This window comes from Neomonachus schauinslandi, chromosome 4, assembly GCF_002201575.2.
Source record: "Neomonachus schauinslandi chromosome 4, ASM220157v2, whole genome shotgun sequence".
Classification (NCBI taxonomy): domain Eukaryota; kingdom Metazoa; phylum Chordata; class Mammalia; order Carnivora; family Phocidae; genus Neomonachus; species Neomonachus schauinslandi.
This window is the reverse complement of record NC_058406.1, coordinates 187294035-187321530: the sequence shown is the minus strand read 5'-3', so window position 1 is coordinate 187321530 and position 27496 is coordinate 187294035. Positions and strand designations below refer to the sequence as shown.

Genomic DNA, 27496 nt, shown 5'->3' with positions numbered 1-27496 from the left:
TCTCTGCAGAGCAGAGGGCGGCACTGGCCCAGCGGCACCAGGAAGGCGCCATCTCGTTGGAGGACCTGGCGGCGGTGCTGAGGGCCACACTGGAGCAGGCTGCAGCCACGGCCAGGACCACCTTTGCTGGGCTCAGGGGGCCCGTGACGCCAGATGAGCTGTTGAAAGCAGAGATCATTGACCAGGACGTGTACGAGCAGCTGAAGCGAGGACAGACCACAGCCCAGGAAGTGGGCAGGCTGAACTCGGTCCAGAGGTACCTGCAGGGCACTGGCTGCATCGCGGGCGTGCTGCTGACCAGCTCCCAGGAGCGGCTTGGTATCTACGAGGCTCGCGGGAAGGGGCTTCTCAGGCCCGGCACGGCACTCATCCTCCTGGAGGCGCAGGCGGCCACCGGCTTCGTCATCGACCCCGTGCGCAACCGGAGGCTGTCCGTGGCGGAGGCGGTGGCCGCGGGCGTGGTGGGCGGCGAGATCCAGGAGAAGCTGCTGTCGGCCGAGCGCGCCGTCACCGGCTACACGGACCCCTACACCGGGGAGCAGATCTCCCTCTTCCAGGCCCTGAAGAAGGACCTCATCGTCCGCGACCACGGCATCCGCCTGCTGGAGGCCCAGATCGCCACGGGCGGCATCATCGACCCCGTGCACAGCCACCGGCTGCCCGTGGACGTGGCCTACCGGCGTGGCTACTTCGACGAGGAGATGAGCCGCGTCCTGGCGGACCCGAGCGACGACACCAAGGGCTTCTTCGACCCCAACACGCACGAGAACCTCACCTACGTGGAGCTTCTCCAGAGAGCTACTGTCGACCCAGAGACTGGACTCTTATTTCTTTCCGTTATTTGATCAGATTGATCTTTCTTGGTGTTGTTGCTTCGTTTTCTAAAAACATATTGCTGTATTTCAGCAATCTCGAAAAGTCCGAGGATTTTCGTAATCTATCCTCCTTGTTATATGTATATATATTTCTGGAGATAAACCAATAATTTCCATTTTCCTTCTAACGTCTTCATGTTTCCCATGTTGTGGTAAAATGAGTCTTTGCTCTCATGATATTCATATGTAAATCTCCAGCAATTTTTACTTGTCAAATTTTAGTCTTTGTGTATCTCAGTGATGGATATTAGGTGACCTTTTCTGGTAAACTTTGTTGCAGTTAGTGCTAAGAAGTTTTTCCTTTGTTTTTTGTGGGTTTTTTTGGCATATTCCACTGAATAGTGTACATCTGATTGTTGTTTTCTTTTTTTATTGAATGTACTCTCATACATTTGAAAGATATGCTTCTGCTTGTGGACTAACTGATTTCCTATCAGTCAGTGGTCTGCGGCTCTTTGGGGTCCCTCTTGGCGCCCGTGCTTCCCACTCTGTGGTCAGTGAGGGTCTGAATCTGTCTTAGAGCAGTCTATTACATATGTCCCCTCACAGGGGTGTGACTGGCATGTTTTAGAGCCATATCCTTCATAATTTACAGAGAAATATTCATGTTTATAAACAAAGGTTTCTTCTTTTCAGATTGAGTGTTCAGATGTTTTAAATGTAGAGATATGAAAGTAAACAATAAAAAAAACATGTCACACATGTAGGGCAACAGGTCTTGGAGCATGACCCCTGGAAGATCCTAGAACTTCAGTCCTTAATTAAAGGGTGTCTTGTTGGGACATGGGGCTCGTCCTTCCTGGTCTCCCTGTTCACTACAGAGAAGAGTTGTCAGCAGCTGAGAGACATTTCAGTTGTGCCTCCTGCTGCTAGGTGGCAGCCGGGACACAGGGAGCAGACTGCTGCAGTGGCCCTGGTGAGCAACGTGGGTCATACAGGGACGACAGCAGTGGGGATGGTGGAAGGGGTCAGATGCCATCCATGGCAACATCTGGGGAAAAGAGAGGTGTCCTTGTTGACTCTGATACAGCAGTGGGGCTGAAGACCACTGAACAGAGATGGAGTAGGAGTTCAGCGCTGGGGTTCGAGTTTGAGAGAAGGCACGTGTGTGTACCACTTTTCTCCCTAGAAAGAGACAATGAAGGATGGGGGAGGAAATGAGCAAGTGTGAGAGGGTGAGATCATGGGAAGGCAGTGGGGGTTGTGGGGTAAAGGGAGATTTTTTTTTTTTTTTGAGAGAGAGAGAATGAGAGACAGAGAGCATGAGAGGGAGAAGGGTCAGAGGGAGAAGCAGACTCCCTGCCGAGCAGGGAGCCTGATGCGGGACTCGATCCCGGGACTCGATCCCGGGACTCCAGGATCATGACCTGAGCCGAAGGCAGTCGCTTAACCAACTGAGCCACCCAGGCGCCCTGGGGTAAAGGGAGATTTTAAGCAAGAATTCTAGAGTGTGTCTCTGGTTGACATGGCCAGAGGGTGTGATGAGGGGCCTCCTGAAGAGAAAGGGGCTGCATGTGAGTAGGGTAGGGTTCCCTGCTTTGGCCTCCTCTGTGTCACCGGAAAGGGAAGAAATTGGCATTTCGGAGTGTGGGACAGTAAACGCGTGCAAAAGAATAGAAAGAACAGAGCTGCGAGCAGTGGGAGGTTTGTGATCATGAATTAAAGTCACTGGGTCAGCCTGCTATTATCACTTCAGTGACCGTCCCACGTGTTCCTTGGGGGAGGGGATGCTCCACCCCAGGCCTTCCCCCAGACCGAAGGAAGCCTGGAGACTGAACGGGGTCTGGGGCTGGGTTCGGGGTTTGCGTAGCATGAGTGTGGTGGGGAGGCGGTGCAGGAAGAACCTGCAGCTCCAAGAGCTGGGCAGGGACCTTTCCCGGAGCCCCTGACCCGGTCCCACGCAGGTCGCAGAGCGTCCAGGGAGGATCCGACGTACCCGGGTCCAGGCCGGCGCCGAAAGCCCTGAGGTCGGTTCGCTGGAGTCAGGCTGGTGGCGGGGACTGCTCTCCCTGCAGCCGACAGCGGAGGCTTCCCGCGGGAGCGGGGCGCCTGGCTCCCAGCAGGACCTCCGGGGGCGGGCCCTAGACGGGACAGGAGGGGCCCCGACCGGGGCGGACTCCGTGGGGCGGGGCCTTAGTCAGGGACAGGCAGGGCTTCAGGCAGGGAGGGGGACTCATAAGGGATGGGGCTCGCGAGTGGGGGTTCTGCCCGGGCGAGCCCTCGGGTGGGGCGTGGCCGTAGGCGGGGTGGGCGGGGCCCTCGTCGTTGGGCGGGACAGGGCGTGGCTTTGCCAGGCAATGGGCGGGGCCCGGGCTGGGCGCGGCACGGGGTCTGCCCTCCGCCGGGATTCTCCATTAGGGCTTTGGCCCGAAGCGGCGGCTTCGGAGGGGCGGGCGGGTTCTACCTCCCCGGCCGGCCGCGCGCCCTCGCCTCCCAATTCCAGGAGCAGGGTGGGGGCTCGAGGCGGCGGCCGGCGGCTCCGCTCCCGCCTGGACGTCTGGGCGCGGGGCCAGGGCAGGCGGCGGCGGCGGCGTGGGGCCGCGGATACGACGGAGGGCGGCGGCCTGGGCCGGCTGAGCCATGGCGGCCCCGGAGCCGGCGCCGAGGCGGGGCCGGGAGCGGGAGCGGGAGGATGAGAGCGAGGACGAGAGCGACATCCTGGAGGAGAGCCCGTGCGGCCGCTGGCAGAAGCGGCGAGAGCAGGTGGGCACGGCCGGGCGGGGGGGGGGGAGGGGGGGACGGAGAGGGTGGTCGCCGCCCACCTCTGGCGGAGGGGCGGAGGAGGCCACGCGGCGCCATGGGCAAGCCAGGAGGCCAAAAATCTCTCCGCGGCCTCGCGCAGGCAGCCCCCCTAATTGGCCGGCCCTTGGACCCCTTTGGCCTGGTCCCCACGCCCTGCTGAGGGACCCCCAGTTCCCTAGGGTCCAGTCTCCTCCCAGGATCACCTCCCCATGCCTCTGCGACCAGACCAGCTGCTAGTCCCATGAAGACCATCCTGAATCCCCTGAAACCTGCTCCAAAGCCCCTCAGCCCAGCCCTTGGATACCACTACTTGGCTAGTAGAGGCCCACCCTCCTCCAGGCCCCCAGAGGGGGTCAGGGCCAGCATCCCATGCTAGCTCTCCCCTCCAAGGATGTGCGTAGAGACCAAGTCCCCACTGTGTCTCCTGACACGTATCAGCACACTCATATCCCCTACCCCCACTGCCAGGTGAACCAGGGGAACATGCCAGGGGTCCAGAGCACCTTCCTGGCCATGGACACAGAGGAGGGGGTGGAGGTGGTGTGGAATGAGTTGCACTTCGGGGATAGGAAGGCCTTCGCGGCCCATGAGGTGAGGCCTGCCCACCCCTTGAGCGACCGCGCCCCACCCCCACCACCACCCCGTGACCGCACCCCCCTTCCCAGGAGAAGATCCAGACCATGTTTGAGCAGCTGGTGCTGGTAGACCACCCCAACATTGTCAAGCTGCACAAATACTGGCTGGATGCCTCAGAAGCCCGGGCGCGGGTGAGCCATGGGCACAGGCACACCACAGGGTGGGACGTGGCCACAGCTGGGGTGGGGGTGGGGGTGGTGGCAGGGACCCACCTGTAGTTGGCGGAGCCCGTCCGCCCCGCAGGTCATCTTCATCACAGAGTACGTGTCATCGGGCAGCCTCAAGCAATTCCTCAAAAAGACCAAGAAAAACCACAAGGCCATGAACGCGCGGGTATGGGGAGTGGGCTGGGGCCGCATTGGGGATGTGGGTGAGGGGCAGCTCTGGGAACAGGACTGGGCTGGGGCCGGGTCAGGGATGCGAGGTGGGGGTGTAGGGTGGGCACCACAGGCCCAGCCGCCTCTCCACACCGGTCCGATGGAGTCTGTCCACCACCAGGCCTGGAAGCGCTGGTGCACGCAGATCCTGTCTGCGCTCAGGTGAGGGCCTGGGCTTGCCCTTGCCGCGCCCCTGTGCCCGCCGTGCCCCCTGACCTGACCACACCTACTCTCCTTCCCCCCTGCAGCTTTCTACACGCCTGCAGCCCCCCCATCATCCACGGGAACCTGACCAGTGATACCATCTTCATACAGCACAATGGCCTCATCAAGATTGGCTCTGGTGCTGGCAGGGTTGGAGGGGGCTTGCGGGGCGGGGGGGGCTGCCGGAAACCGTGGGCGGAGGACACCCAGCGCCCCATCACACTGACGCCTCCTCTCTCCCCGTGGTGGCCAGCGCAGTGTGGCACCGCATCTTCTCCAATGGTGCGTGGGGACTCCAGGCGGGTGGAGGGCGCGGACACGTCCAGGCTGCTCATCCTCTGCCCTCTCCCCAGCACTCCCGGACGATCTCCGAAGCCCGATCCGTGCCGAGCGTGAGGAGCTACGGAACCTGCACTTTTTCCCGCCGGAGTATGGTGGTGAGTCCTGAGTCCGGAAGCGTCTGCTGTTGCTGCCTCTTTCCTCTCCAGCCTGACTTGCTCTCCCCCTTTTAGAGGTTGCTGATGGCACTGCCGTGGACATCTTCTCCTTTGGCATGTGTGCCCTGGAGGTACTAGCCCAATGGCCTCATGGCCTCCCAGCTGGCTCACCCTGCATCTCTTCTCCATGCCTGACCTGGCCCTGCCTCCTAGATGGCTGTGCTGGAGATCCAAGCCAATGGGGACACCCGGGTCACAGAAGAGGCCATAACTCGTGCCAGGCACTCACTGAGCGACCCCAACATGCGGGTAAGCAGCTGGCCTTGCCCCTCCCGGCTGGCTCTCAGGAGTCCCAGGTAGGGCCAGTGTGGTGCAGAGATGGGCCCGGAGGCGCAGCGGCTCAGTGCCGTGGAGGGGTGTGCCAGCCCCACTGCACCAAGGCCTACCCACAAGGAGGGCCTTACCCGTGGTGCATGTTGGGTTTCAGGCCTGCAGGCCCTAAGTGTCTTTCTAAGGAAGGAGAGGCCAGAGAGGTACTCCATCTGTGAGCACTAGCGTTAACGCTTGTTTTGGAGACGAGAAAGAGGTTTGGAGAGGCAGTGTTCCACTCCACGTCCCTGCCTTTAAGCTCCAGGAAGCCAGCTAGAGGCGGTGTGGCCCCAGCTTGTGTCGGGAGCGTGGTGGGGAGGAGGCAATGGGAGTGTGGGATGGAGGCTGTGCCCACAGTCTCTCTAGGCTGTCTGGCTTGATCACGTGGCCTCTGGGGATCAGGGTCAGAAGTGATGGGGACTGGATGGGGCTGGTGGGAAGTGAAGCCAGAATAGACGTGAGGGGCAGCAGAGGACATGTATGTGGGGCGGGGTATGGACCATCAGGTCATCTCCGGAGCTGGGCCTGAGCTGAGGCAACCAAAATAGGAGCGATCTGTGGGTAGGCGGGTTTATGTTGGGCTACACGGACCTCCAGGAGCCTGGGCTGATCTGCTGGCCCTCTGCCCAGCACCCCTCCTCCCCCTGCCGGGACCGCAGGGCGGGGGCTTCAGTCGTCCCTCCACAGTGCAGGCTTCATCTGTGAACTGCGGATGACGACAGTGATCCCCTACGATTTCTGTGAGGGTTACAGGAAGTAGAGAATGGCAAGTTCTGGGCCCAGGGCCTAATTGTCCTACTTGTAGAATCAGGTCCCAGCTTGGCTGCTAACAGTATACCTCTCCCTACGCCCGTTCCTGCAAGAAGACTCCCGTAAGGACTGGACCCTAGGGGTCTGGGGACTTCAGGGGCCTCCTCTTCTCACACTGCACCCACTTCGGCCTCTCCTCTCCACGCCCCCAGGAGTTCATCCTCTCCTGCCTGGCCCGGGACCCCAGCCATCGGCCCTCTGCCCACAACCTCCTCTTCCACCGCGTACTCTTCGAAGTGCACTCGCTGAAGCTCCTGGCAGCTCACTGCTTCATCCAGCACCAATGTGAGAGGCCCGTGGTCTGGGGGCGGGCCAAGGGCCTGGGGGTGGGGTGTGAAAGGGCCCCCTTCAGGACCCTGAGTGCTCCTGCGGCCTGCAGACCTCATGCCCGAGAATGTGGTGGAGGAAAAAACCAAGGCAGTGGACCTGCACGCAGTCCTGGCAGAGATCCCCCGGCCGCCCCGGCCCCCGCTGCAGTGGCGGTGAGTGAGGGCTGCCCAGAGGCCTCTCCTCTCCACATGGCCAGCCCCCACCCAGTCCTGCCCCACTGGTGGGCCGGGCCGGCTGGCCCCCCTCACGTGCTTCTCACACCTGTGCCAGGTACTCGGAGGTCGCCTGCTTGGAGCTCGACAAATTCCTGGAGGATGTCAGGTGAGAGCTGCCGTGAGTTTGGGGAACCGGTGGCTGCCAGGCCTGAGCCCCTAGCCACCCCAGTGTATCCTCAGGAATGGGATCTACCCGCTGATGAACTTTGCGGCGGCTCGGCCCCTGGGGCTGCCCCGTGTGCTGGCCCCACCCCCTGAGGAGGCCCAGAAGGCCAAGACCCCGACGCCAGAACCTTTTGACTCGGAGACCAGAAAGGTGAGCCCCTGCTCCTGCTGCACCGGGCCCATCTGCAGGCCTGTCCGTAGCCCAGAGGGGTCTCTTGCCAGGGGCTTTGAGTGCCCCCCAGCCCAGCACTCCTCCAGGCTGCCAGAAACAGGTCCTGGCTGACCCTGATGGGGGCATAGGAGATGGTAGGACAAGCTAAGATACCCCCTTTTCAGAGGCTCCTTGCCCCCTGCAGACCCCTCCCCCATCCCTTGCTGCCTGACCCTCAGCCCTGCCCTCATCGTGCTGTGCTCCAAGCAGCCTTCATTGGAGAATCTCGTCTGCCCCAGGCCTCTCTGATCTCCCACCCTTGGCTGATTCCCTGACGTTCGTGTCCTGGTGTCTCCTCCACGGCCTCCCAGACATTGTGTTTCCCCCAGTCTCTCCTCCTGTAAGGCTCCCTCCTGGCCAGGGGCCTGCCCTGATCAGCCTCAGCCCCTCTGTCCCTTTCCACGTCCATGCCTACTGGGTTCCAGAGGCTCTGGCTTTGGGCTTGGGTATGTCTCTGTGGTCTCCACCCCGATCTAGGCCACCCCCCTTTCCTACCTGGATGGTGAACCAGCCCCCAACCTAGCCTCCTTCCTCCTGGCTTCCCTCCACGGTGCAGCCAGGATTCATGTCCTAACAGCTAAAGGTGCTCACAGGGATGGTGGAGGTCCTCAGCTGCCCCCCAGGTGTTCTGAGACCTGGCGCTGCTGGCGTCCCATGCCTGTGCCCCTTTTCCCGCTGACCCCTCCCTTCCACCACTTCTCACAGCTCTCTCCTTGTTCAGGTCTTCTCCCCACCTGTGAGAACTCTGTTTATCCTTCAGTGCCCAGACTCAGTGTCTACTCTTCTGGAAGTTTTCCTTAACTTGCCAGGCTGCTGGTAGTGAATGTGCTTCTTAGGCTCTCCTTAGAGACTTACCCCCATTTCCAGTCCTTACCGTTCCTTCTGCCCCCTGAGGCGGCCTCTGCTCTTACTGCTCAGCTGCTGAGGTCCAGCCTGTGTGGGTGACCTTGGTCAATCCCTATCTCCAGGTGATCCAGATGCAGTGCAACCTGGAGAGGAGTGAGGACAAGGCCCGCTGGCATGTGAGCAGGGCAGGGGTTGGGGCCCACAGAGGAGCAAGGGAGGGGAAGCAGTGGGGGGGCTGGGGGACTCTGGGAGCCAACCACGCCCCCCTGCCTCCACAGCTTACTCTGCTTCTGGTGCTGGAGGACCGGCTGCACCGGCAGCTCACTTATGACCTGCTCCCAAGTAGGCCAGGCGGGGACCCAGGCAGGGACGGGTGCAGGTGTGGGCCCAGGCGGTGGCCTCACATCTCTGTCCTGCCCCTGCCCGTGCTCCTGCTGCAGCCGACAGTGCCCAGGACCTTGCCACCGAGCTGGTACACTATGGCTTTGTTCACGAGGTGTGTGGGCTGACCTAGCCGAGCTGCGAGGGGGACAGCAGAGTCTGCGCCCCTGTCACCCCATGCCTCCCTCCCACCCTGCAGGATGACCGGACCAAGCTGGCTGCCTTCCTGGAAAGCACCTTCCTCAAGTACCTCGGAGCTCAGCCGTGACCTCGCACCCCAGCCCCCAGGGACCAGCCCTGGCCACCCACATGGGGAAGCTCAGCATTGGTCCAGGGCTCAGGGGACCAGGGGCTGACCTCTGCTTACATGCTTGGGGCTGATGACCAAATGCCTGCTAGTGAGGAACTTCTGCCTTCCACAGCTTTCAAGGAGGCCCTGGAGTGGGGTGGGGGGTGGGGGGGGGGGGGTGGGTGGGTTTGGGGCCCATCAGGGGGTGAAGGAGCCTGGGTTGGGGGTCAGGGGAGTAGTTAGGCCCCACATGTCCTTAGGATCAGGATTCCCCCACCTAGCCAGCTTCCACAACTCGTAGTCCCTTCCCATATCGTCCATTTCCTGGCTAAGAGTTCTCCCTCACCCCAAGATATCTGGTCAGTGATTGAGCCTTCAGCATGGGGGAGGCTGCCCTGCAGGGAGCCAGAGTGTGGGGGTGGGGGATCAGTCCTGGACAGATGCCTGCCCAGGGAAATCCTCCAGACCCTGTTGGAACCACAGACCCACACCGGGAACCCCCGCATTAAGCCAGTGGTACCATACCTGCAAGCATCAGGCACGATGCTGGGCACTAGGCAGGGCCACGACGTGGCAGGAGAAGCAGATGGCAGAGACACTTCAAGAGTCCCCAGCCTGACACGGCTCCTGCACAGCCCTCCAGCCTCTGCCCAGTGCAGACCCATCTTGGAGCCCTTTGCTGACTTTCCACTGCTCTGGGACAGGGACCTGCCACCCCCTCTGCAGACTGTTCTGGCCCCTGCAGCCCTCTCCATAGGGCTATTTTCTCTCCTCCATTCCTGGGCCTGGAGGGGTTGGGTTTAGGCATCCTCCTTGCTCCTCGATGTGCCTCCTCTCAAATTCACCACCCCCCATGTAACGTCACTCACCCCCTCCTGTGGCAGCTGCCTCCCAAGTCCTGAGGATATCAGCCCCTGACTCCCTGTCTCTCCCACTCAACTCCCTCCCACCCCTCATTGCCCTAGCCTCTTTTCTCCTGGACCACCTCCCCTCCATCTTCAAATTGAGTTAAACGTTCTTCAGCATTTTAAATTGCATGTATAAACTTAGTGCATTCAGGTTTCTTTTGAAGTATTTCTATTGTCAAACCAGGAAAGCTCACCACTGTGTTACTTCTCTTGTTGCTATAAGAATTTACCACAAACTTAGTGGCTTAAAACACCACAAATTTATTGTAGTTCTGCAGGTCAAAAATCTGGTACATGTCTCACCAGACTAAACTCAAGGTGTTAGCAAGGCTGCATTCCTTTCTGGAGGTTCTAGGTGAGCCTAGAACTATTTCCTAGGTTTCCATATTCTACTCCTTCAGGTTGTTGGCCTGCAGGTGTCAGGCATGGCATGGGCAAGGGCACTGGCCAAGAATTAATTTCCTTGCAACAGTAGGGCCAAGATCCCCATCTTCTTGCCTGCTATAAACTGAAGGTCATTTTTGGCTTCTACAGGCACCGCCATTCTTTGGCTCATGTACTCATCCTCTATCTTCAAAGCCAACAACAGCCGGTAGAGTCTTTCTCATGAACCATTTGTGGTTTTCTGCAGCCAGGAAAGCTTCATGTAATTAGGTTGGGTCCACCTGAATAATCCATCGCAAGTTCCTTAATCATATCTACAAAATCCCTTTTGCCATATAAAGTAACATTCACAGGTTCTGGGGGTTAGGGCATGGACATCCTGGAGAGAGGGTATCATTTTTCCACCTACTACATTACCCTAACCAAAAGCCAAAACAAAACTACCAAGGTGTATCAAATAAATTAAATGTACAAACATAATGAATCTCAAGTTGTCTTAAACATCCCAATACTCTACAAAATTACTCTTTCAACTTAAAATAACAAATCTGCAATAACATACAAGTCTAGTTGGAAATCCTGATGCTATCTTAAACAATTTGAGTGTCAAATGCATAATAGATTGTACCCATGATTAAACTGAACTCAAAAGTATCAATACAATCATTGCTTCATTTAATCATGCTTATGTTGAGGTTTTCATTTTAACTTTTATCTTTTCAAAGTTATATACATATCATTTAAAAAGTGGAATGGGTTTTTTTAAAGCCAACAATAAATGATCAATGCAGTCTCCAGCTCTTGATCCTTCCCAGATTTAACCCTTAGCTATTTCTTCAGGCATGTAAAATCCATCTTTCACAAACCACACATGCTTTTACTGCTTTTTATTGGTTTTTCTGCATAAGGTGTCCCCTGCTGGTGTCCTTGGAGAAGGGGGGGTGGGCGGGTCACTGGCCTCAGTTTCCTGACCCAGCATCATCCCAGTGTGGTGTGTATTATTACAGCTTCATTACTGCAGGTCTTAGCAGAGAACAAGGTGTCCTAGAGTTTTATTTACTTTCTTGCACAACTTTTTGTTTTGCCTGGAGTTAATAATTGCCTTTCTTTTTTGTTTGCTTAGTTTTCTATACATGTATTAATTCATTCTTAGATTCTCCTGCAGAAGTGTGAACCTCTCAATACTTGAGATTCATTGCACAATTGGCTGCTCAGTTTCATCTTTCCCAGAGCCCCCACTATAACAGCTCTCTGCCCCAAGCTGCTTATTTTTGGGCCTGTGGCCCAGCTGTCAGCACGAGTTCCTCCTTCACCAGCATCCTGGAGCACCTCCTTTCTCCTTTTACTCGATCCCTCGCTTTCCCCTTCCTTCATTCACCCTTTGTTTGAGGAAGAACATCCTCCAAGTTTCCTGAGAGAGGGTGCATGGGAAGTTATGAAGTCTGCCTATTTGTCCTTAGTCTACTCTTACATCTGCTTGTTAGTGTAGCTAGGCACAAAAGTTTGCTTAAGTTGAAAACTATTTCTTCCCAGGATTTTGAGGGTATCATGTGATTTTCTTCTAGTCCCAAGACTTCCCATGCCTTTCTGAATTCTAACCCTTTGTGATTTCCCTCCCTCTCTCTTCCTCTTCCTCTCTCCCTCCCTCCCTTTGGAAATGATGTTTCTGGATTAAAAACTTCTCTTTCATCTATTGTCCAGAGATCCCAACCCTTCAGTTCTAGGAAATTTTCTTTGTGTGGGGCATTTTTTGTTTGTTTTGTTTTTTGTTTCTGTGGGGGTTTTTTTTGTTTGTTTGTTTTTGCTTATTTTCCCCTCTCCTTATTTCGTGGAACTTTTATTATTTAGATGTTGGAATTATCTTTTGAGAGGCACAATATGCAGTAGTTAAGGGCATAGGCTCTGGGCCATCCTGCTGCTTCCTGCTGTGTGATATTGTGCCCCTACTTCCTCGTCTGTAAAAATGGGATAATAACAGTACCCACTCCATGGAATTGTTGTAAAGATCACACAGGTAACGTTTGTAAGGTAATGAGAACAGTGCCCAGCACACAAGCACTCTGAATCCCTTATATATCACTGTCAAAATTTCATAGGGGAAGCTGCTACCAGAAAGTGGTGCTTGTGCCCCTACCCCCTGCAGTGGTGGTGGCAAGTCCCAGCCCATTCACCACTTCATCAGTCCCCCTCTGTTATGGAGACTGGTGAGGTACCAGGCCAGTTCTAAGCACTAGAGAATACTACTCAGTGTGATTGATTATGTTTTCTCTTCTCTACTTATCAGGTTTTGTTTTATACATTCTGGAAGATTTCAATTGTATCTTTCAACCCTCCATTAATTGTTCATTTTCCTCTATTTTTAATTAGTAAGCACTCTTTCTCATTTGCTGAATGTTCTTTCTTTATGGCCTCTTGTTCTTGATTTTGGTCTTTTAAGTTTTTATCTTACTTCCAGATAGTTAAAATATAGTGTTTTATTAGTTTCAGGTGTGCAACATATTGTTTTGACTTTGGATGCAACATCCTCTCTAATATCTCTGAGAATATGGTTTTAGCTTTTCTTCTTGCTTTATTGTCTTCTGAGTCCCTTTCCCTTTTCCGTTTTTGTCTTCCTCCTCCTTAGGTGTCTGGTGATCCTGGGCTGCCCAGTTGCTCTTAAGAGTGGTATCTTACTGGTGGGGCTTATTGCCTGGTGAGTTTTGAGGCCAGGGATCTAGCCAGGCCATTCTCCTGAGCACCCTCCAGCTGCCAGTCTTCTTTTGAGCCAGGAGCTGCTGCAGAGAGGAGCTCTGAGGTTCATGGGTGGCACATGGGTGGCTGGGGCCTAGACTTGGAGCTGGGTGGTGGTGGGAAAAGGGCAAGAATCTCATCAACTCCCTGACTTTTGGAATAGGACCCTGGTCTGAGAGCCCAGCCACTGCCAGTAGGGATAGAGGTGTGGGGTCTCCTTTTTCCAGCTACATTTTCACACACAACCCCTCGGACACTAACCTCCAGTCAGCTAAAGCCGATCCCATTGTCCACCTTTCTCCATTTGCACAATATTTCACTTCTGTGTTCATGGGGTTTTGCCTTTACAAAACTCTTTTCCTATCATTTTAGAGGGGAGGGATGTGAAGAAAATATTCTGCCATGTTTAACTAGAGGTGTCTGCATTTTATTTTAAACCCTCCCAGGGTTGAGAAGGGACCTGCCTAACTGGGAAAGACACTTTGTTGCCTTGGGCAGGCTGAGGTTGCTGGACTGACAATCTCACTGCCTGAGCTTGCAGATGTGGTTTCATTGAGTTAGGGTCTTGGGGCTGGGTGTGACATGTGGCAGATGCCCAGGGCAGCTCAACGCCATGATGGGTGCCTGGAGCCTTTAAAAAATAGTTGGGAGGACTTAGGGGACCCTGGGTGCAGGCCCTTTCCACTGAATTGGTTCACAAGCCTGTCTTGAATTCCGGGTCTACCGACTGTAATCACTGAGTCTAGGACGCCATCATTTTTAAGATGCACTCCTGTTTTATGAGTCACTAGGAAAGAGAACGCTAATTACACGAGCGCCCACCATCCACTGGTAGGCACACCCCGACTTCAGAGGGCACGACGCGAAGAAGCAACTTGGAATCTGACTCCGAAATGAGGCCACTCTTCATCACTCTCTCAACATGATCTTTTGGGCAGATGGGAGTTCTTCACCGCCGGAGGGGATCCGAACTTCCCCTGCCCTGCCCCTTACGTGCGAGCGGGGAGGCAGGGAAGTGGAGCAGCGGCCAGAGTGGGGCAGGAGGGTGGAGCGAGGGGCTAACTGAGACAAACCGAGGTGGGCCGGTCCTCCGCCGACTAAGGGGAAGCCCGGCGAGGGGACAAGACACACACAGCACCGGGAAAAGCGTGGCGCGCGGCGTACACCGCCCGCCCCCGCCCCTTCCGTCCGCTCCCCTTCGGAGCCTTAACTGTCCCTCCCACACCGGAAGCTCATTCCTCTCTCTCCCCCGCCCCCCAGTCGAAGGCGCAAGGGGCTTTTATCGCGAGACTTGCGTCCTCCTTCGGGCGCTTCCGCCGGCGCCCAGATCGCGCGAGACCGCGGAGGGAGCAGGAGCGTGTGGCGCGCGCGGCGGCCGCGACGGACGCAAGATGGCGACGGCGACCATAGCTCTCGTAAGTGAGCCGCCCGTGACCGTGGGCCGCCGCCCAGCTGGCGGGAGTGGGTCGTCGGCCCGGCCAGGGCGCCGAAGGCCCCTCGGAGACGCGGCGGTCGCTCCCGGGCCCCCGCGGCTCTTAGTCGCGAGAGGCGGGGGCGGGGCGGGCGCGAGGCGGGGGCCGGCCTGCGGCCTCAGCTTCCGGCTCGCGGGCTACAGCTTCCGGCGGTCGGCGTCGCGGGGCCGTGCAGCGCGCGCAGCGCGGCCCCATCGGGGTGCGGCCGGCCCGCCCGAGGCGAGCGGCCTCGAATCGCGCCGCTGAGCTGCAGCCTCAGAGCGGAGCCAGGCGGCCGTCGTACTGTTCTGCCAACGGGTGCGCCTGCAGCCCGGACTTGACGGCGGGGCTCCTGGGAGCGAAGGCGTCTCTGCTCGGCCGAGTGCAGGGGCCGCCGGGCGTGCAGGGCCTGTAGGAAGGAGTCTCGGGCCGCTGGGAAGGGTGGCGGCCTCGGCGGCTTGCATCCCCAGCTGTGACTCTGCTGCCAGCTGGTGCTCTGCGGAGAAGGGGTTACCAGCTAACAGGGACTCCGTCCTGTCTTAGGAAGGAGAGGACGTGCTGTCTGAGCACACGTTTCTCGAGCGCAGTGTGTTGAGCCACACCGGGGAACCAGAGGCAGTCCCTGCCCTGTTCGGGGGTCTGGTGGACACGGAGCCCATGGACTGCGAGCCCGAGGGACCTGTGCTCGGGGGGTTGTGGGCACCCAGAGGAAGGAACCCCTCCCTCCCCTGCCCAGTGCTCACCTACTTTTCAGTGGCATCGAGTGAGTAGCATAGACGGAGAACCCTTGTACACACCACGCTTCCATGGTGAAGTCTCCCTTGACCCCTTTGCCTCCCTACTCCGTTTAAATGAGTGTCTGTCCTCCTGGACCCTTCATGGCATCACTTACCATCCCTTTACTTACCATGCCACCAACGCATACCCAGAGTGACACCGTGAAGCCTGTCTGAGAAGGCAACGTTTGCAGGTGGCTGGAGGCTGGACGGATAGGGGAGACATTTGGGGGTCAGGGAGTATACTTAGGCTGGAGCTAGGCCTTGGCCAGGCCCTGAGCTGGGGGCTGACACCCAGTGAGGGAGGCTGGACCCATGTCACTGGGGCAGGAACTGCCTCCCAGGGGGAGAGAGGCCCCTGCTTGTGAGGGGAGCCCACTGTGTGACTTTCAGATCTGGCTAACCTTTTTCTACCACATCTTGTTTCCTGTTGAAGCCACAGGAGCAAGTGACCTTTGTGAGAGGGAAGTTAGAAAAGAGAGGCGGGTGGAGGACGTGGTTACTGTCCAGGGAGCAGTTAGGACTGGACAGTGACGGCGAGGGAAGCTCGGAGACAGGGACCCAGACTCCTGGGAACATATGGAATGTGGAGGAGGAAGAGAAGCCAATGAGAGTGGATGATTGGTCTCCCCTGAGCGTCCTAGGGCCGTATGAACACCAAGCCTCGGCCTTGGTGGCTGCTCGAAGCTGTAGCTAGCAGCACCCTGTACCTCTGGAGACTGAGGGATGAGCTGGCTTAGCTCTACTGTGGCACGGTGCCAGACAGGTGCATCACGGTAGAGGTGGGCGTGGGCAGAAAGTCTGAACCCTGTACGCTGAGGTTTTCAGTAGGGCTCTTTGTTGCCCGTTGAATTCTCTCGAGAGGTTAACACGTGGAAACTGTAAAGATCCAGGCTTATATCAAATGCTGGGAGTGAGTTCCAGGCTGTGGCTTGATACGTTCCTCTTCTAACCTGTTCAGTGGACAGATTTCTAGGCAGCCTGTTTTCTTGTCGTCTTAGTTGGGCGTAGTGAGAGCTTGTTCTGTCTTGTGGTCCATGCATGCTGAACAATGCTGGTTGCTGTCCTAAGGTGTGGCTTCAGCTCTTCTGGGAGGATAGAGTGGCACTGAACTTGGCTGATAGTGATCTGGTAAGGAAGGACACAGACGGATGCAGAAGAGCCTTCCACCTGGTGGCTGCGGAAACAGGCCTCAGCCCCTTCTTATCAGGGACATAGTCTTCTGGTGGCATAGTGTGTGTCTGACTTACCAGACCATTCTTCCCTACCTTTGGCAGCTGGACTCACTCCTGCTTGGGGCCGTTACCCTTGGGTTCCATCTAGCAGGGGCACTAGACCCTCTCTCTTCCTCCTGAAGACCCTGGCGTGCATGCTACCTCCTAGGCCTCCCTGGCTGCCTAGGCCCAGTGTGCCTCAGTCCCTTTCTTTGCATCTTGTGCTTGATTTTCTTCTTAGTGCTCATGAACCACAGAAGTCGTCTTATGTAGGTGCCAGTTGGCATGTGTCTCGTCTTGTTTTTGCTGCATCCGAAGTGCCCAGCACAGAGCCTAGCCATCTGGTAGAGAGCAGGGCACCACGTGAAGAGGACTGGAACAGATGGAAAGCATACTGCAACGGTTCTGCTTTGGGGATTGGACTCTGGGTGTTAACACCGATGCTAATAATCACTAAGATTTGCGGCATGCTGGTCTTGTGCATGGATAATCTGAAGTACTTTACCTGGAGTGACTCACTGAATCTTCATGCCAGCCCCAGGACACAGGCCTGAAGAGCCAGAAACCTGGAAATGTTAAGTAATTACTTAACTTTTCTGGTTTTCTAATGGAAATGATCCTCTTTGTCCTGGGCTGTTGGGCAGTGCTGGAGTTTGGGTCCCAGACTCATGGGCTGTGTTGCCTCCCAGAGGGGACTGCTCACCCCTTGAGGCACTGCTGCCTGGTGCTGGGGAGCTTTGTGACCACAAAGCCTCCTATTTTCATTGCCACAGGGTGACAGCATATGACCAACTGTGATAAGAAATAGCAGTTTTCTCCAAGTTTTTTTAGTATCTGCTTAGAACAGAAGCTGAGGCTCTGTGGGACGAGGCGCTTGGTTTCTTTGGAGGCGATGGGGATGTCCTGTGTAGCATTCTCTCCTGGACTGATTTTTCCGGAGAAGTCTCTTTTGAGTTGTGTTCTGCTCTCAGCAATGTTCTGTTTCCTGTGTTGGCTGTTACGTTAATTTGGGAGAGCAGGAAGTTGTTTACAAATGTGCCCTCAAGTTGGCTCTGTTCATGGGTCAAGGGACTGGATTGCTTCCCCAGACCTGAAGTGATCTCTTGCTGTGAGCCTTGAGAGGGCAGCCTCTGCTCCGGATGTGCTCCCGGGGTGCCAGGGGACTTAAGGCAAGCCAGACACTGACCCTGTCCCCAGCTGCCATACACCCACTCGGGGGGGACCCATGTCCTTTGGTTCTCTCTTCCCTAAGAAGCAGTGGTGCTGAGTTCAGAGCAACTTCAGCCAAGTCTCTGGGTGTTAGCCACAGGTTCTGTGCCCACTGGCCACGTCTCTAGCACAGACAGGCTTGTGTTGCTATCTCCTTTGGGGCTAGAGAGCCTGAGACACGCTCTGACCAAGTCAGTCTAGCCTCTGGCTTTGTGCACAGGGCTACAAGGGTGGGTATGGCTGTCCCCTGTGTTCCTATACATTGGTAGGTCTTGCAAGATGGGAGTGGGGAAAGTGTATTCTGCTCTCAGTTCCTGCTGTGTAGCCCCTGAGAAGGTGGAGTAGGTCTCAGGGCCCTTTTACCAAGTCCCCCACGACATTGCCCACCTCCTGCCCTTGGCCTGTCTTTGCTCCTGCCATCCTGCTAAGCTGAGCTGGGAGCTGTTCCTTCCATTAGGCTCTGCATAGCAGTGGCTCCACGGCCCCTCTGGGTGTGGGGTATGGCCAGGCTCTCAGCTGCCAGCCCTGGACAGTTTGACTGCTGGGGGAGGGAGACTTGTGCGTACAGACCACCTGCCTGGCCCTGTCATTCAGAGGGCAGCCCTCCTCAGAGGTGTCTTCAGGAGGGGCTTGGGGTGTGGGCTTGACCAGAGCCTATGGAAGGCATTGGGACTGATGCTGAGCCGTGTGTGTGTGGGCGGGGGGGGGGGTTGCTAGAGAGGTTTCCCTGTCTGCCTCAGGAGGGGATGAGGGGAGATGGCCAGCTGTGCCCCTTGTCATCCTGTCTGGCCTGGCCCAGCCTGCTGGCAGGAAAGGAACTGATCTTTTAGGACCTCAGCTCTGTGGCCAGGGGGCAGGTTTAGGCCCAGGGGAGGATGCCTTTCCTTGGCATGGGGCAGGAGCTCTCTTACCCTCTGTCCTGTCCTTTCCTGATGACTCCTTGCCAACTCCGGGCTACCTTAGATTCTGCCAGGGCAGCCCCTTGTGCCAGAGCCCTGGTCAGCTGCAGGTGTCCTGGAAGAATGGGTGGGGCGGGTGGATACTGGGGGATGTTCAGGGGCCAAGCCAGAGCTGGGCTCTTCCGATGCCCTGCTGGCCTCTCTTTCTCGTCCATGGGCACTTAGCCCTTAGCTAGGGAAGGGGAGAGAGGGCCGGGGCGGGTGGATCTTATGACTGTCCGTTACAACATCTCCTTCCTGCCTGCAGCAGGTCAATGGCCAGCAAGGAGGGGGGTCCGAGCCGGCGGCGGCGGCAGTGGTGGCAGCGGGAGACAAATGGAAACCTCCACAGGTACTGACCTTAAGCATCCTTTCCCTCGGGCCTGCCTGCCTGCCTGCCTGCCCGCCCGCCTGCGTGTCCCTGGGCCCAGAGAGATGGGGGTGGGGTGGGAGGAGCCCTATGGACTCTTCTCTGCCTTCTGGGTGGAGTGCCCGTCTCGCCCCCTTACCGCCCAGCCTCCGCCCGGCTCCCGCCTCTCCCTGTAGCGCCCACCTGCTTCTGTGGTGGCTCGCAGCCTCGTGTGTCTTCAGACTTTGGGCAGATAGTGACGATGGTCAGGTGGGGCTGAACCTGAGCCATGTAAGTTGTTAGTCGTCCGTATCCTACAAGGTGGCAGCCATGCTGTTTCAGAATGTGATGGGTATTAAGAGCCAGAAACACAGATTTTCATTTGAAATCTCGAATTTAAATAAAACAACAAAGCAGAAGAACGTGCAAGTCAGAGCACGGGGTCCGTGTGGGACCCGGGCCAGGCTTCAGAGGGGGCATGGGCAGACCTTGTCCTGCTCTGGTTGTTTCACCCTTAGGAGCTTGTCCTATAGGAGGTGGAGCCAGGCCTTGTTGCTGGGTAATAAGGTTCTTTGTGCTTTTCCATGGCAGCGTCTGCCTCCATTCGGTTCCAGTGGGGGCTCAACAAGGTGGCCTGGGGGCCTGTTGGAGCTGGGCCCTCCTGTGGCCCCCCCAGCACACTCAGGGGAGGGCTGGCCATGGTATGCATCCTGGATCCTGGGAAGTTGTGGGGGCTGAAGCAGATGGGCAGAGGGGCCAGGGCGTCCCTCTAGCCAGCCCTCCCCTGCTCTGGTTGATGGGAGAAGGGCCTTTTGTTTACCAAGACAAAGAAGAGATTGAAAAGTTTCTAAGGGGCTGGAAGGGGTTTGGCATTGATTACCATGGTGACAGCCTGCTCTAGAGTCACAGCCCCTGGTTCTCAGGGCCTCTGTCCCACTAAAGAGAACCGGGCTTGGGGCCAGCTGGGAGGGCGGAGAGGACAAGCTTCAGGGGCCAGACTGGGTCACCAGAGTCGGGGCCTCCAGGCACCTTCTGCCCTTTGACCCTGTGCAGGAAACCCAGGACTTGGGCTCGTCAGGATGGTGGTTCTTGGGGTTTGGGTCAGCTGGCCCCTTCCTGCCTTCTTCGTGCCTCTGTCCTTGCTCATCACATCTGCCTTGGGGATCTGCCTCCTCCGCCGTCCCTCCTAAGGCTGTGTGCTGGGAGTTGCAGAACATCCCCTCTGGAGGGGGCTGGCGGTGGTCTGTCCTTGCAGTTGCTGGGTAGCCCCAGGCCCTCTGAACTCGTGGGCAGGCAGGTGTGATCTGATCCCTGAGACACACACTCTTTGGTCCTGTGGCTGTGTTTTTCTTTTTGCTCGCATGGCTGTATTCTTTACCCTGCAAACAGCTTACAAATGAATTTTGACAGAAGGAATGTAAACTTAATCCTAGTTACATTGGATTTGTCTGCAGCGGGCTGTGCCTGCTTTATCCCCATCCCCCAGAATATCTTCTGGTCCCCATGCTCGGCTGGGTAGGGTGCTGGCAGGTCCACTTTTCCTCTGTGGCTTGTCTGCTCCTGGCTTCTCTTCCCAGGGGGCTAAGCACAGCCCAGGGAGGAGTTGGGTGGAGGTTGGGTGGAGCCCTCCTCTGGACTCTTGTGGCCTGGGAGAGCAGCTCCAGGTTCTCAACAGTGTGCAGAGATGGGGGATGGGGCGCTGCATGGAGGTGTGCTGGGAGGGAGGTCCTTTCCCTTACTGATCCCTGGAACTCCTCCCAAGCAGGGACGCTGAGTCTGTGACCCTGGCTGGGGCTGCGGGAAGATGTGGGGGCAGGGGTGGACGCCAGGTAGTCCGGGAATGAGGAGTCCCTGCACATCCAGAGAACGAACCATGGCCCCTTTTCCTTATAAAGGATGGCCAGGGCCAGCTCTCTTGCATGGCAGGGGACAGGTTCTGGGGTCAGGTTTGCTATAAGAGCTGGGCCCCTTCTACTACTTGCTGCCTGTCTTCATAGCTCCTGAGGAGGCCATTGTGGCCTGGGCCCTGCAGCTGCTCTGGGTTGTCCCAAGGCCCCCAAGGTACCTGCCTTCCTCAGTGGCATGGGTCTTGAGAGAGACAGGCCTAGGGACAGCCACAGGGATGGCAGAAGGGCAGACCTGCCTGTCCCTAGGAATGGGCTGGGCTGGAGGCCTTGTGCAGTTGTAGGGGGAGACGGGTGGGGTAGGGTTCCTGGGGCCATATGAGGGAGGTCTTGAGCTTGTTCTTAATGACTTCCCTGCTCACCACCACCAGGGGACAGACTCCATCAAGATGGAGAACGGGCAGAGCACAGCCGCGAAGCTGGGACTGCCTCCTCTGACGCCCGAGCAGCAAGAGGCCCTCCAGAAGGTGAGAGTGTACCTCCTGGGGAATTGTGGGCATGGAGGGGGGGCAGTCGGCGGAGGAAGGCGCATCTCCCCACAGACCGGGCCCCCCAGTGCTCCTCACCGCCTTCTCCCGCAGGCCAAGAAGTACGCCATGGAGCAGAGCATCAAGAGCGTGCTGGTGAAGCAGACCATCGCGCACCAGCAGCAGCAGCTCACCAACCTGCAGGTGAGCCGCCAGGGCCCCACCCTCTGGCCTGGCGCTGGCTCTGCTGGAGGCCGCCCCACCCGCCTGGGCCGGGGAGCCTCCGCTGCCCCTCCCCGCCACCTCCACCTCCTCTTCCTTCTCTTCCTCCTCCTGTGCCTTTGGCCATCCCCACAAGGTGTTGTGGTTCTGTTTCTCAAGGACTCATTCTTGGGACGCCCAGGTTCCTCCGTGAGGCAGGAGTGGCCCAGCCTTACCCAGCTGCTGAGTGCCCATGGCCCCCTCCCCGCCCTTTCGCTGTAGCTGTGCCCGCACCCTGAGTTGGCTCCTCCTCTTGGACTTGAAATTGTCGCCTCAGGTCGCCTCTGCACCCATGTGGTGGTGCAGCATGTAGGGGCGTTCCTCCCTATCCCCACGGCCTCGGATAAGAGCCGTCAGACCCCGACCCCTGCAGTGAGTCCACACCACCTGAACTGGGGTCCAGGACAGAGAGGACAGGCTGGGGGCGCCTCCAGCAGCACCCTGCTCTAGCCCTGTGGCCAGAAGCAGCAATGGCTGTGGGGAAGAGGCCAGGGTGAGGCTGACAGGTGCCTGGGCCTCGAGCCCCCTGCCCCCTGCCCAGCCCTCAGGAGATGCCCTGGCTCTTCACTGTGCTCCATCTGCACCCTCCTCCTCCTCCTCCTCCTCCTTCTGCTCCTTCTCCTCCTCCCCTTCCTTTCCTCCTCCCCTTCCTTCCCTCCTCCCCCTCCCTTCCTTCTGCCCCGCCGGCCAGGCTGTGGGGCGGGGCACCTGGGGCTCTGAGGCCCCCCTGGGCAGGTGCCGGCGGCTGGCCAGTTGGCTGGCAGTTTGGGAAGGCAGGCGGACCTCCCTGGCAGGGCGGGGACTCCGGGCCTTGCCGCTGTCTGAGTGAGGTGTGACAAGAGCGGGAGACTGCTCGGCTCCAACAGACTGAACTCTGTCTTTACTGTCTTTCAGATGGCAGCAGTGACAATGGGCTTTGGAGATCCTCTCTCACCTTTGCAATCGGTCAATAGAAATGCTCACTTCTTCCGGGGCTCATGTCCTTAGTCAGGGCTAGAGGGGGGCAGTGCAGCCCGCGTGCTGGGGACCTTGCTCCCCTAGCCGGCCCTGCCCGCCAGCTCGGGACGAGCGCAGCAGAGCGCCAGGCGTGGCGGGGCCAGTGGTGTGGGCGGGCACCCACCCGGGACCGCCCCTGGGGAGGCCTCCATCTGCTCTGAGGTCCCGCCTTAAAACTAACCGGCCAGGTAACTGCAGAGGGCAGCAGGCCAGGAGGGTAGCTGCCCACGCCAGGCCCACCTGCACCCATGTCGCCCTCACGCACAAGGCACAGCGCCTGGGCCTCCAGCTCTGCCAGTCTCCAGGCTGCCCGGGCTCCTGGGTCGGGGTCAGGCCCCTGAGGAGAGAAGAGTCCTAACTCACGGCCCCATCAGACCCTGGAGGGAGGATGGATGGATGGGGTGGGGGGCTGGGGGGTCCCAAGCAAGCAGCAGAGGGAAGGGCAAGGACTTGGTCCTCTGGGCCTGGCTGTCAGCAAGGTGTAGGGGCCATGCAGCCAGGGAGCAGGCAGGGGCTGGGCTGAGCCCAGAGTGGGCCAGGGAGGAGGCAGAGGCGGTAGCTGAGACCTTGGCTGCCGTGGGCGGAGGAGTCTGGGAAGGAGATGCTCCTCCATCCCCCAGAGGCAAGCTGAGGAGGAGGCCAGGCCCCGCTCCAGGAAGTCTGAGGGGGAAACGTGGCTCTTTCCTGGGGGTCATCCCTGAGTGTGCTGCTCTAACGGGAGATGTGGCCCCGTTTTTGAGGGCCAGACAGACCCAGTGTTCTCTCTGGAAAGCAGCTGTCTGTGGGGAGATGTAAGGGAGAGGGCTCTTGGCCCACCTGTTGGGAAGCCCACACTGAAGAGGAGACGTACTCTTATCTTGGGGAATTTTGACCCGAGGGGTAGATGGTTTCATGTTGGGGTGCCTGGTGCAAGGGGCGACATAGTTCCACCTTTGGTGGTCCTTGCTCAGCAGGGGCCTGAGGCCTACTTGTCGGGAGCCCAGTTTGAGGAGGGCAGTCCCATTTGGGGGGGAGGATTCCTAGTTTGGGGGATATGTGGACCTTATTTTTAGGTTCCTCTCTGAGGGAGGGGAAGGCCTGGTCTATACACTAGGCCAGCTGGTGTCTAAAGAGGGAAACTGGTCTCCGGTTATGGGGGCCCTTTGAGGGTGAGGGGAGCCCCGGTTCATGGAGAAGCTAGAGCCAGGGCCCTGTCTTTGCCTGTCCTGGGCCTATGGTGTCTTCCCCAGGGCTCATCTCCTCCTGGTGGCCCACTGCGTGTGGCTGTGGGAACCCCCCTGCCTAGCACATCGTGTAGAGGTGGCAGGGGTGGGAAGCCCATCCCTGAGGGCGTGGAGAGGTCCCTTGGCCCAAGCTGGTCCCAGTGCAGGGGCAGTGTTTGCCCAAGCAGAGCTCTGGGCCTGCTGGGCTTGTTATTTCCCTGCTCCAAGGACCCCTGGGGCTTCTCTTTTTGGCAGCTCTGCCACCTTCTGATGTTCCTGGGGGCTGGGTCTTGTGGCTACAGATGTGAGCTCCAGCCAGCCCTTTTTTGTCAGGTGTTCAACACACTGGGGGGCTTGCAAAATGCTAAGCCCCTACCTGAGTTGGCCCTGCATGAGCAGCTGCTCTTTGTTCTCTCTCCAGGGAGCCCCCATCTGGGCTCCTGACCTCCTCCCCTGGGCTCTCTTCTGGGCAGTAGCTGCCCTGTCTTCTGCCCCCTCTCTTGCCTCCACACTAGTGGGTCCCTCCAGCTTGGATGGCTTCCCCTTCCCTCTTCCGTTGGAGCACTTGACCAGGACCCTAGGAGGATCTTCCAGCCCAGCTTGGGGTACCTGGCCCCCAGACTGGAAGGTGGGCAGGGTGGGAGGGCGTGCAGCCCTGCCTCCCGACCGCCTGTCAGCTTTGCTGCCAGTCTGCCCAGGACCTGGATGGGCCGGGGTGCGTCCATGTCCTGCCTTTAGGCCTTCCTTCCTGGGGGTAGGGTCCTGTTGACCCCTGCTACCCTGACTACAGGAGCGGAGCCTGCACCGTGCTGCCGCATGGGGAGCCCTCCCCACAGCGGAGCTGGGTAGGTGGGCCAGGAGGGGAGTGGGCTGCTCAGCCTTTTGCCACCCCCTCACAAGCCAGTGGCTCTCTCTCCCCTTGTGTCCTGCTCCAGATGGCAGCTCAGCGGCAGCGGGCACTGGCCATCATGTGCCGGGTCTACGTGGGTTCCATCTACTATGAGCTTGGGGAGGACACCATTCGCCAGGCTTTTGCTCCTTTTGGACCCATCAAGAGCATTGACATGTCCTGGGACTCTGTCACCATGAAGCACAAGGTGGGCTTTAGTCTGCCCCTCCCCACCCCCCACCCTCCCCACCTCGGGCTCTGTTGGCCTCACGGCACGTTCCTGCACCCAGGGCTTTGCCTTTGTGGAGTATGAGGTCCCAGAAGCCGCACAGCTCGCCTTGGAGCAGATGAACTCGGTGATGCTAGGAGGCAGGAACATTAAGGTGAGGGCCGAGGAGGTGGGCCTCAGGGCTGGCACATCAGTGTGCTCTGTTCAGTCAGCCGGTGATGCAGAGCAGCCTGTCCAGAAGCCTGAAGGCTGACGTGGCCAGGCCTGTGCTGACTGGGGGCTTTGTGCCCTGCCTCTCTCCCAGGTGGGCAGACCCAGCAACATAGGGCAGGCCCAACCTATCATAGACCAGCTGGCTGAGGAGGCACGAGCTTTCAACCGCATCTATGTGGCTTCTGTGCACCAGGACCTTTCAGATGATGACATCAAGAGTGTATTTGAGGCCTTTGGCAAGATCAAATCTTGCACGCTCGCCCGGGACCCTACAACTGGCAAGCACAAAGGTTATGGTTTCATTGGTGAGTTTGGAGAGACTGTGGTGAGGGCGGGGCCCACCTGGCACGGTGGCTGACCCTCACTGCTGTTCCTGCCCTGCAGAGTATGAGAAGGCCCAGTCGTCCCAGGATGCCGTGTCTTCCATGAACCTCTTTGATCTGGGTGGCCAGTACTTGCGAGTGGGCAAGGCTGTCACCCCCCCGATGCCCCTGCTTACACCTGCCACACCTGGGGGCCTCCCACCTGCTGCTGCTGTGGCTGCAGCTGCAGCCACAGCCAAGATCACAGCTCAGGTGAGGGCGGGTCCGGTCGCATAGTTCACTTGGTGGGGACAGCTCCTCCCTCCCTCATCCTCTGGGGGTTGGCTCTTTGTGTGGTCTTGAGCGGAGGCAGCCAGACTGGGGACTGAGTGTGGTGGCCTTCTGGGTTGCAGGAAGCAGTGGCTGGAGCAGCGGTGCTGGGTACCCTGGCCACGCCTGGACTGGTGTCCCCTGCACTGACTCTGGCCCAGCCTCTGGGGGCTTTGCCCCAGGCTGTCATGGCTGCCCAGGCCCCAGGAGTCATCACAGGTGAGCCTGGGTGGGTCAGGCCTTCCCTCCTTCCCCTGCCAGTCCTCTGGGCATAGCCCTCTGCGCCCCAGGTAAGACATTGCTCAGTCAAGGCTGAGTGGTGCTGGGGCACCTTCCTGGGAAGGGCAGAGATGGGAGTGTGACTGCTGGACCTGGTGGGTTTGCTGCAGGTGTGACCCCAGCCCGGCCTCCCATTCCGGTCACCATCCCCTCTGTGGGAGTGGTAAACCCCATCCTGGCCAGCCCTCCAACGCTGGGTCTCCTGGAGCCCAAGAAGGAGAAGGAAGAGGAGGAGCTGTTTCCCGAGTCAGAGCGGCCAGAGATGCTGAGTGAGCAGGAGCACATGAGCATCTCGGGCAGCAGCGCCCGCCACATGGTGATGCAGAAGCTGCTCCGCAAGCAGGAGGTGCGCAGCCGGGGCCAGTGGGGGCAGCAGGGGGTGAGGGGAGTGGCCCAGCCAGCCATAACTCAGCTGTCCCCTCCCCCACACAGTCCACAGTGATGGTTCTGCGCAACATGGTGGACCCCAAGGACATCGACGACGACCTGGAGGGGGAGGTGACCGAGGAGTGTGGCAAGTTTGGTGCTGTCAACCGCGTCATCATCTACCAGGAGAAGCAGGGCGAGGAGGAGGATGCGGAGATTATCGTCAAGATTTTTGTGGAGTTTTCCATAGCCTCCGAGACTCACAAGGCTATCCAGGCCCTCAATGGGCGCTGGTTTGCTGGCCGCAAGGTGGTGGCTGAAGTGTATGACCAGGAGCGTTTTGATAACAGTGACCTTTCTGCGTGACCTTGGCCCGGTTGCCTGGACTTGCACTTGCTCCTTGTTTCCTCTGGGTTTTCTAGTGATGTGTTGGGGTCTCAGGCCCAGCCGCCCGCGGGGGGATAAAGGTGCAGATGCCGTTGGCCCTCGACATCCCTGTGTGGCAGTGGTCCTGTGCTTCTGGGCTCCCGGGGGCCGGAGCAAGGGGGGAGGGCCGGCCGCAGAGTGCGCAGGGGCTCCCCTGCCGCCGGGGGAGGGCGGGGGGCAACCCACCCCGCCCCATCCCTCCCCAGTATCACCTGTTCCCGCCGAGTGCTGGGAGAAGCCTGTAGATGAAGCGGGTGGGGGGGCGGCTGGCCGGCCGCGGTGGGGGTCGCGGGGCCGACCCTAGGGAGGGGGCCGAGGCGGAGGGGCCCCAGGAAGCCTCTGGACAGCCCGCGAGAGCCCGGTTCTTACGCAGACTTCATCTCCCACCGTGCTTTGCGCCCGCGGACGGAGCGGAGCTTCCCGGCAGGCTGTGCGCGGGGCCGCTACGGGTTCTCGGAGGCGCCGGCACCGCGGGGCCTTGTGGGGGTTGCAGTTCCCGGCCGCGATGGGCGGCGAGGGCGGGCCTCGGCTTCCCGGCGGGCTGCGCGGCGGCCGGCGGTTGTCGGCGGGGCAGTCCGGCGGGCAGCGGCGGCTGTTCCGGCTGCGGCACAGCGGCGGACGAGCGGGCTGGCCGGGATGCGGGGCCGCCGCCTCCCCAGAGCCTGAGCGCCGGCCGGGCCGCGCGCCCACCCCTGCCCCCGGCCCCCACCGCTCCCCCCTCACACACACACACACACTCTCACTCCCGCCTCCGGCCGCCGCGGGCCGAGCGTTCCGAGCGCGGCC

General features: G+C 58.8%; 3 protein-coding genes across 17 annotated transcripts in view; all 3 read left to right on the top strand.

The window, feature by feature from the left end:
• The first annotated feature begins 3164 nt into the window (after positions 1-3164).
• Positions 3165-9045, top strand: NRBP2 (nuclear receptor binding protein 2). Of its 7 annotated transcripts, none has more exons than XM_021688521.2 (18): positions 3167-3578; positions 4086-4208; positions 4289-4384; positions 4497-4586; positions 4752-4792; positions 4879-4973; positions 5093-5116; positions 5188-5271; positions 5347-5402; positions 5485-5580; positions 6603-6735; positions 6830-6932; positions 7051-7101; positions 7176-7311; positions 8340-8393; positions 8496-8559; positions 8658-8713; positions 8798-9045. In XM_021688521.2, the coding sequence occupies exons 1-18, from the start codon at positions 3456-3458 to the stop codon at positions 8864-8866; spliced, it is 1494 nt and encodes a 497-aa protein (XP_021544196.1). In that variant the 5' UTR covers positions 3167-3455; the 3' UTR covers positions 8867-9045. The 7 variants fall into 7 exon arrangements, with proteins under 7 accessions (XP_044770251.1, XP_021544198.1, XP_021544196.1 ...); XM_021688520.2 differs by having other exon boundaries at positions 3168-3578; positions 4283-4384; XM_021688523.2 differs by lacking the exon at positions 5347-5402 and having other exon boundaries at positions 3166-3578; positions 4283-4384; positions 5088-5116.
• A 5026-nt stretch (positions 9046-14071) lies between these two features.
• On the top strand, positions 14072-26776 carry PUF60 (poly(U) binding splicing factor 60). Of its 9 annotated transcripts, none has more exons than XM_021688836.2 (12): positions 14246-14324; positions 18766-18849; positions 21122-21217; positions 21332-21421; positions 22373-22423; positions 24612-24773; positions 24856-24948; positions 25099-25312; positions 25392-25582; positions 25723-25858; positions 26029-26264; positions 26351-26776. In XM_021688836.2, exons 1-12 carry the CDS (start codon positions 14301-14303, stop codon positions 26648-26650), a joined length of 1677 nt encoding a protein of 558 aa, XP_021544511.1. In that variant the 5' UTR covers positions 14246-14300; the 3' UTR covers positions 26651-26776. The 9 variants fall into 9 exon arrangements, with proteins under 9 accessions (XP_021544513.1, XP_021544511.1, XP_021544507.1 ...); XM_021688829.2 differs by having other exon boundaries at positions 14277-14324; positions 18769-18849; positions 26351-26768; XM_021688833.2 differs by lacking the exon at positions 14246-14324 and adding an exon at positions 14633-14678 and having other exon boundaries at positions 26351-26768.
• A 439-nt stretch (positions 26777-27215) lies between these two features.
• The window catches only part of SCRIB (scribble planar cell polarity protein), a 23393-nt gene continuing 23112 nt past the window's right edge, over positions 27216-27496 (top strand). The window contains exon 1 of the mRNA XM_044914362.1: positions 27216-27332. Within this exon, the coding sequence (XP_044770297.1) occupies positions 27216-27332 (117 nt within the window). The remainder of the gene's footprint in view (positions 27333-27496) is intronic.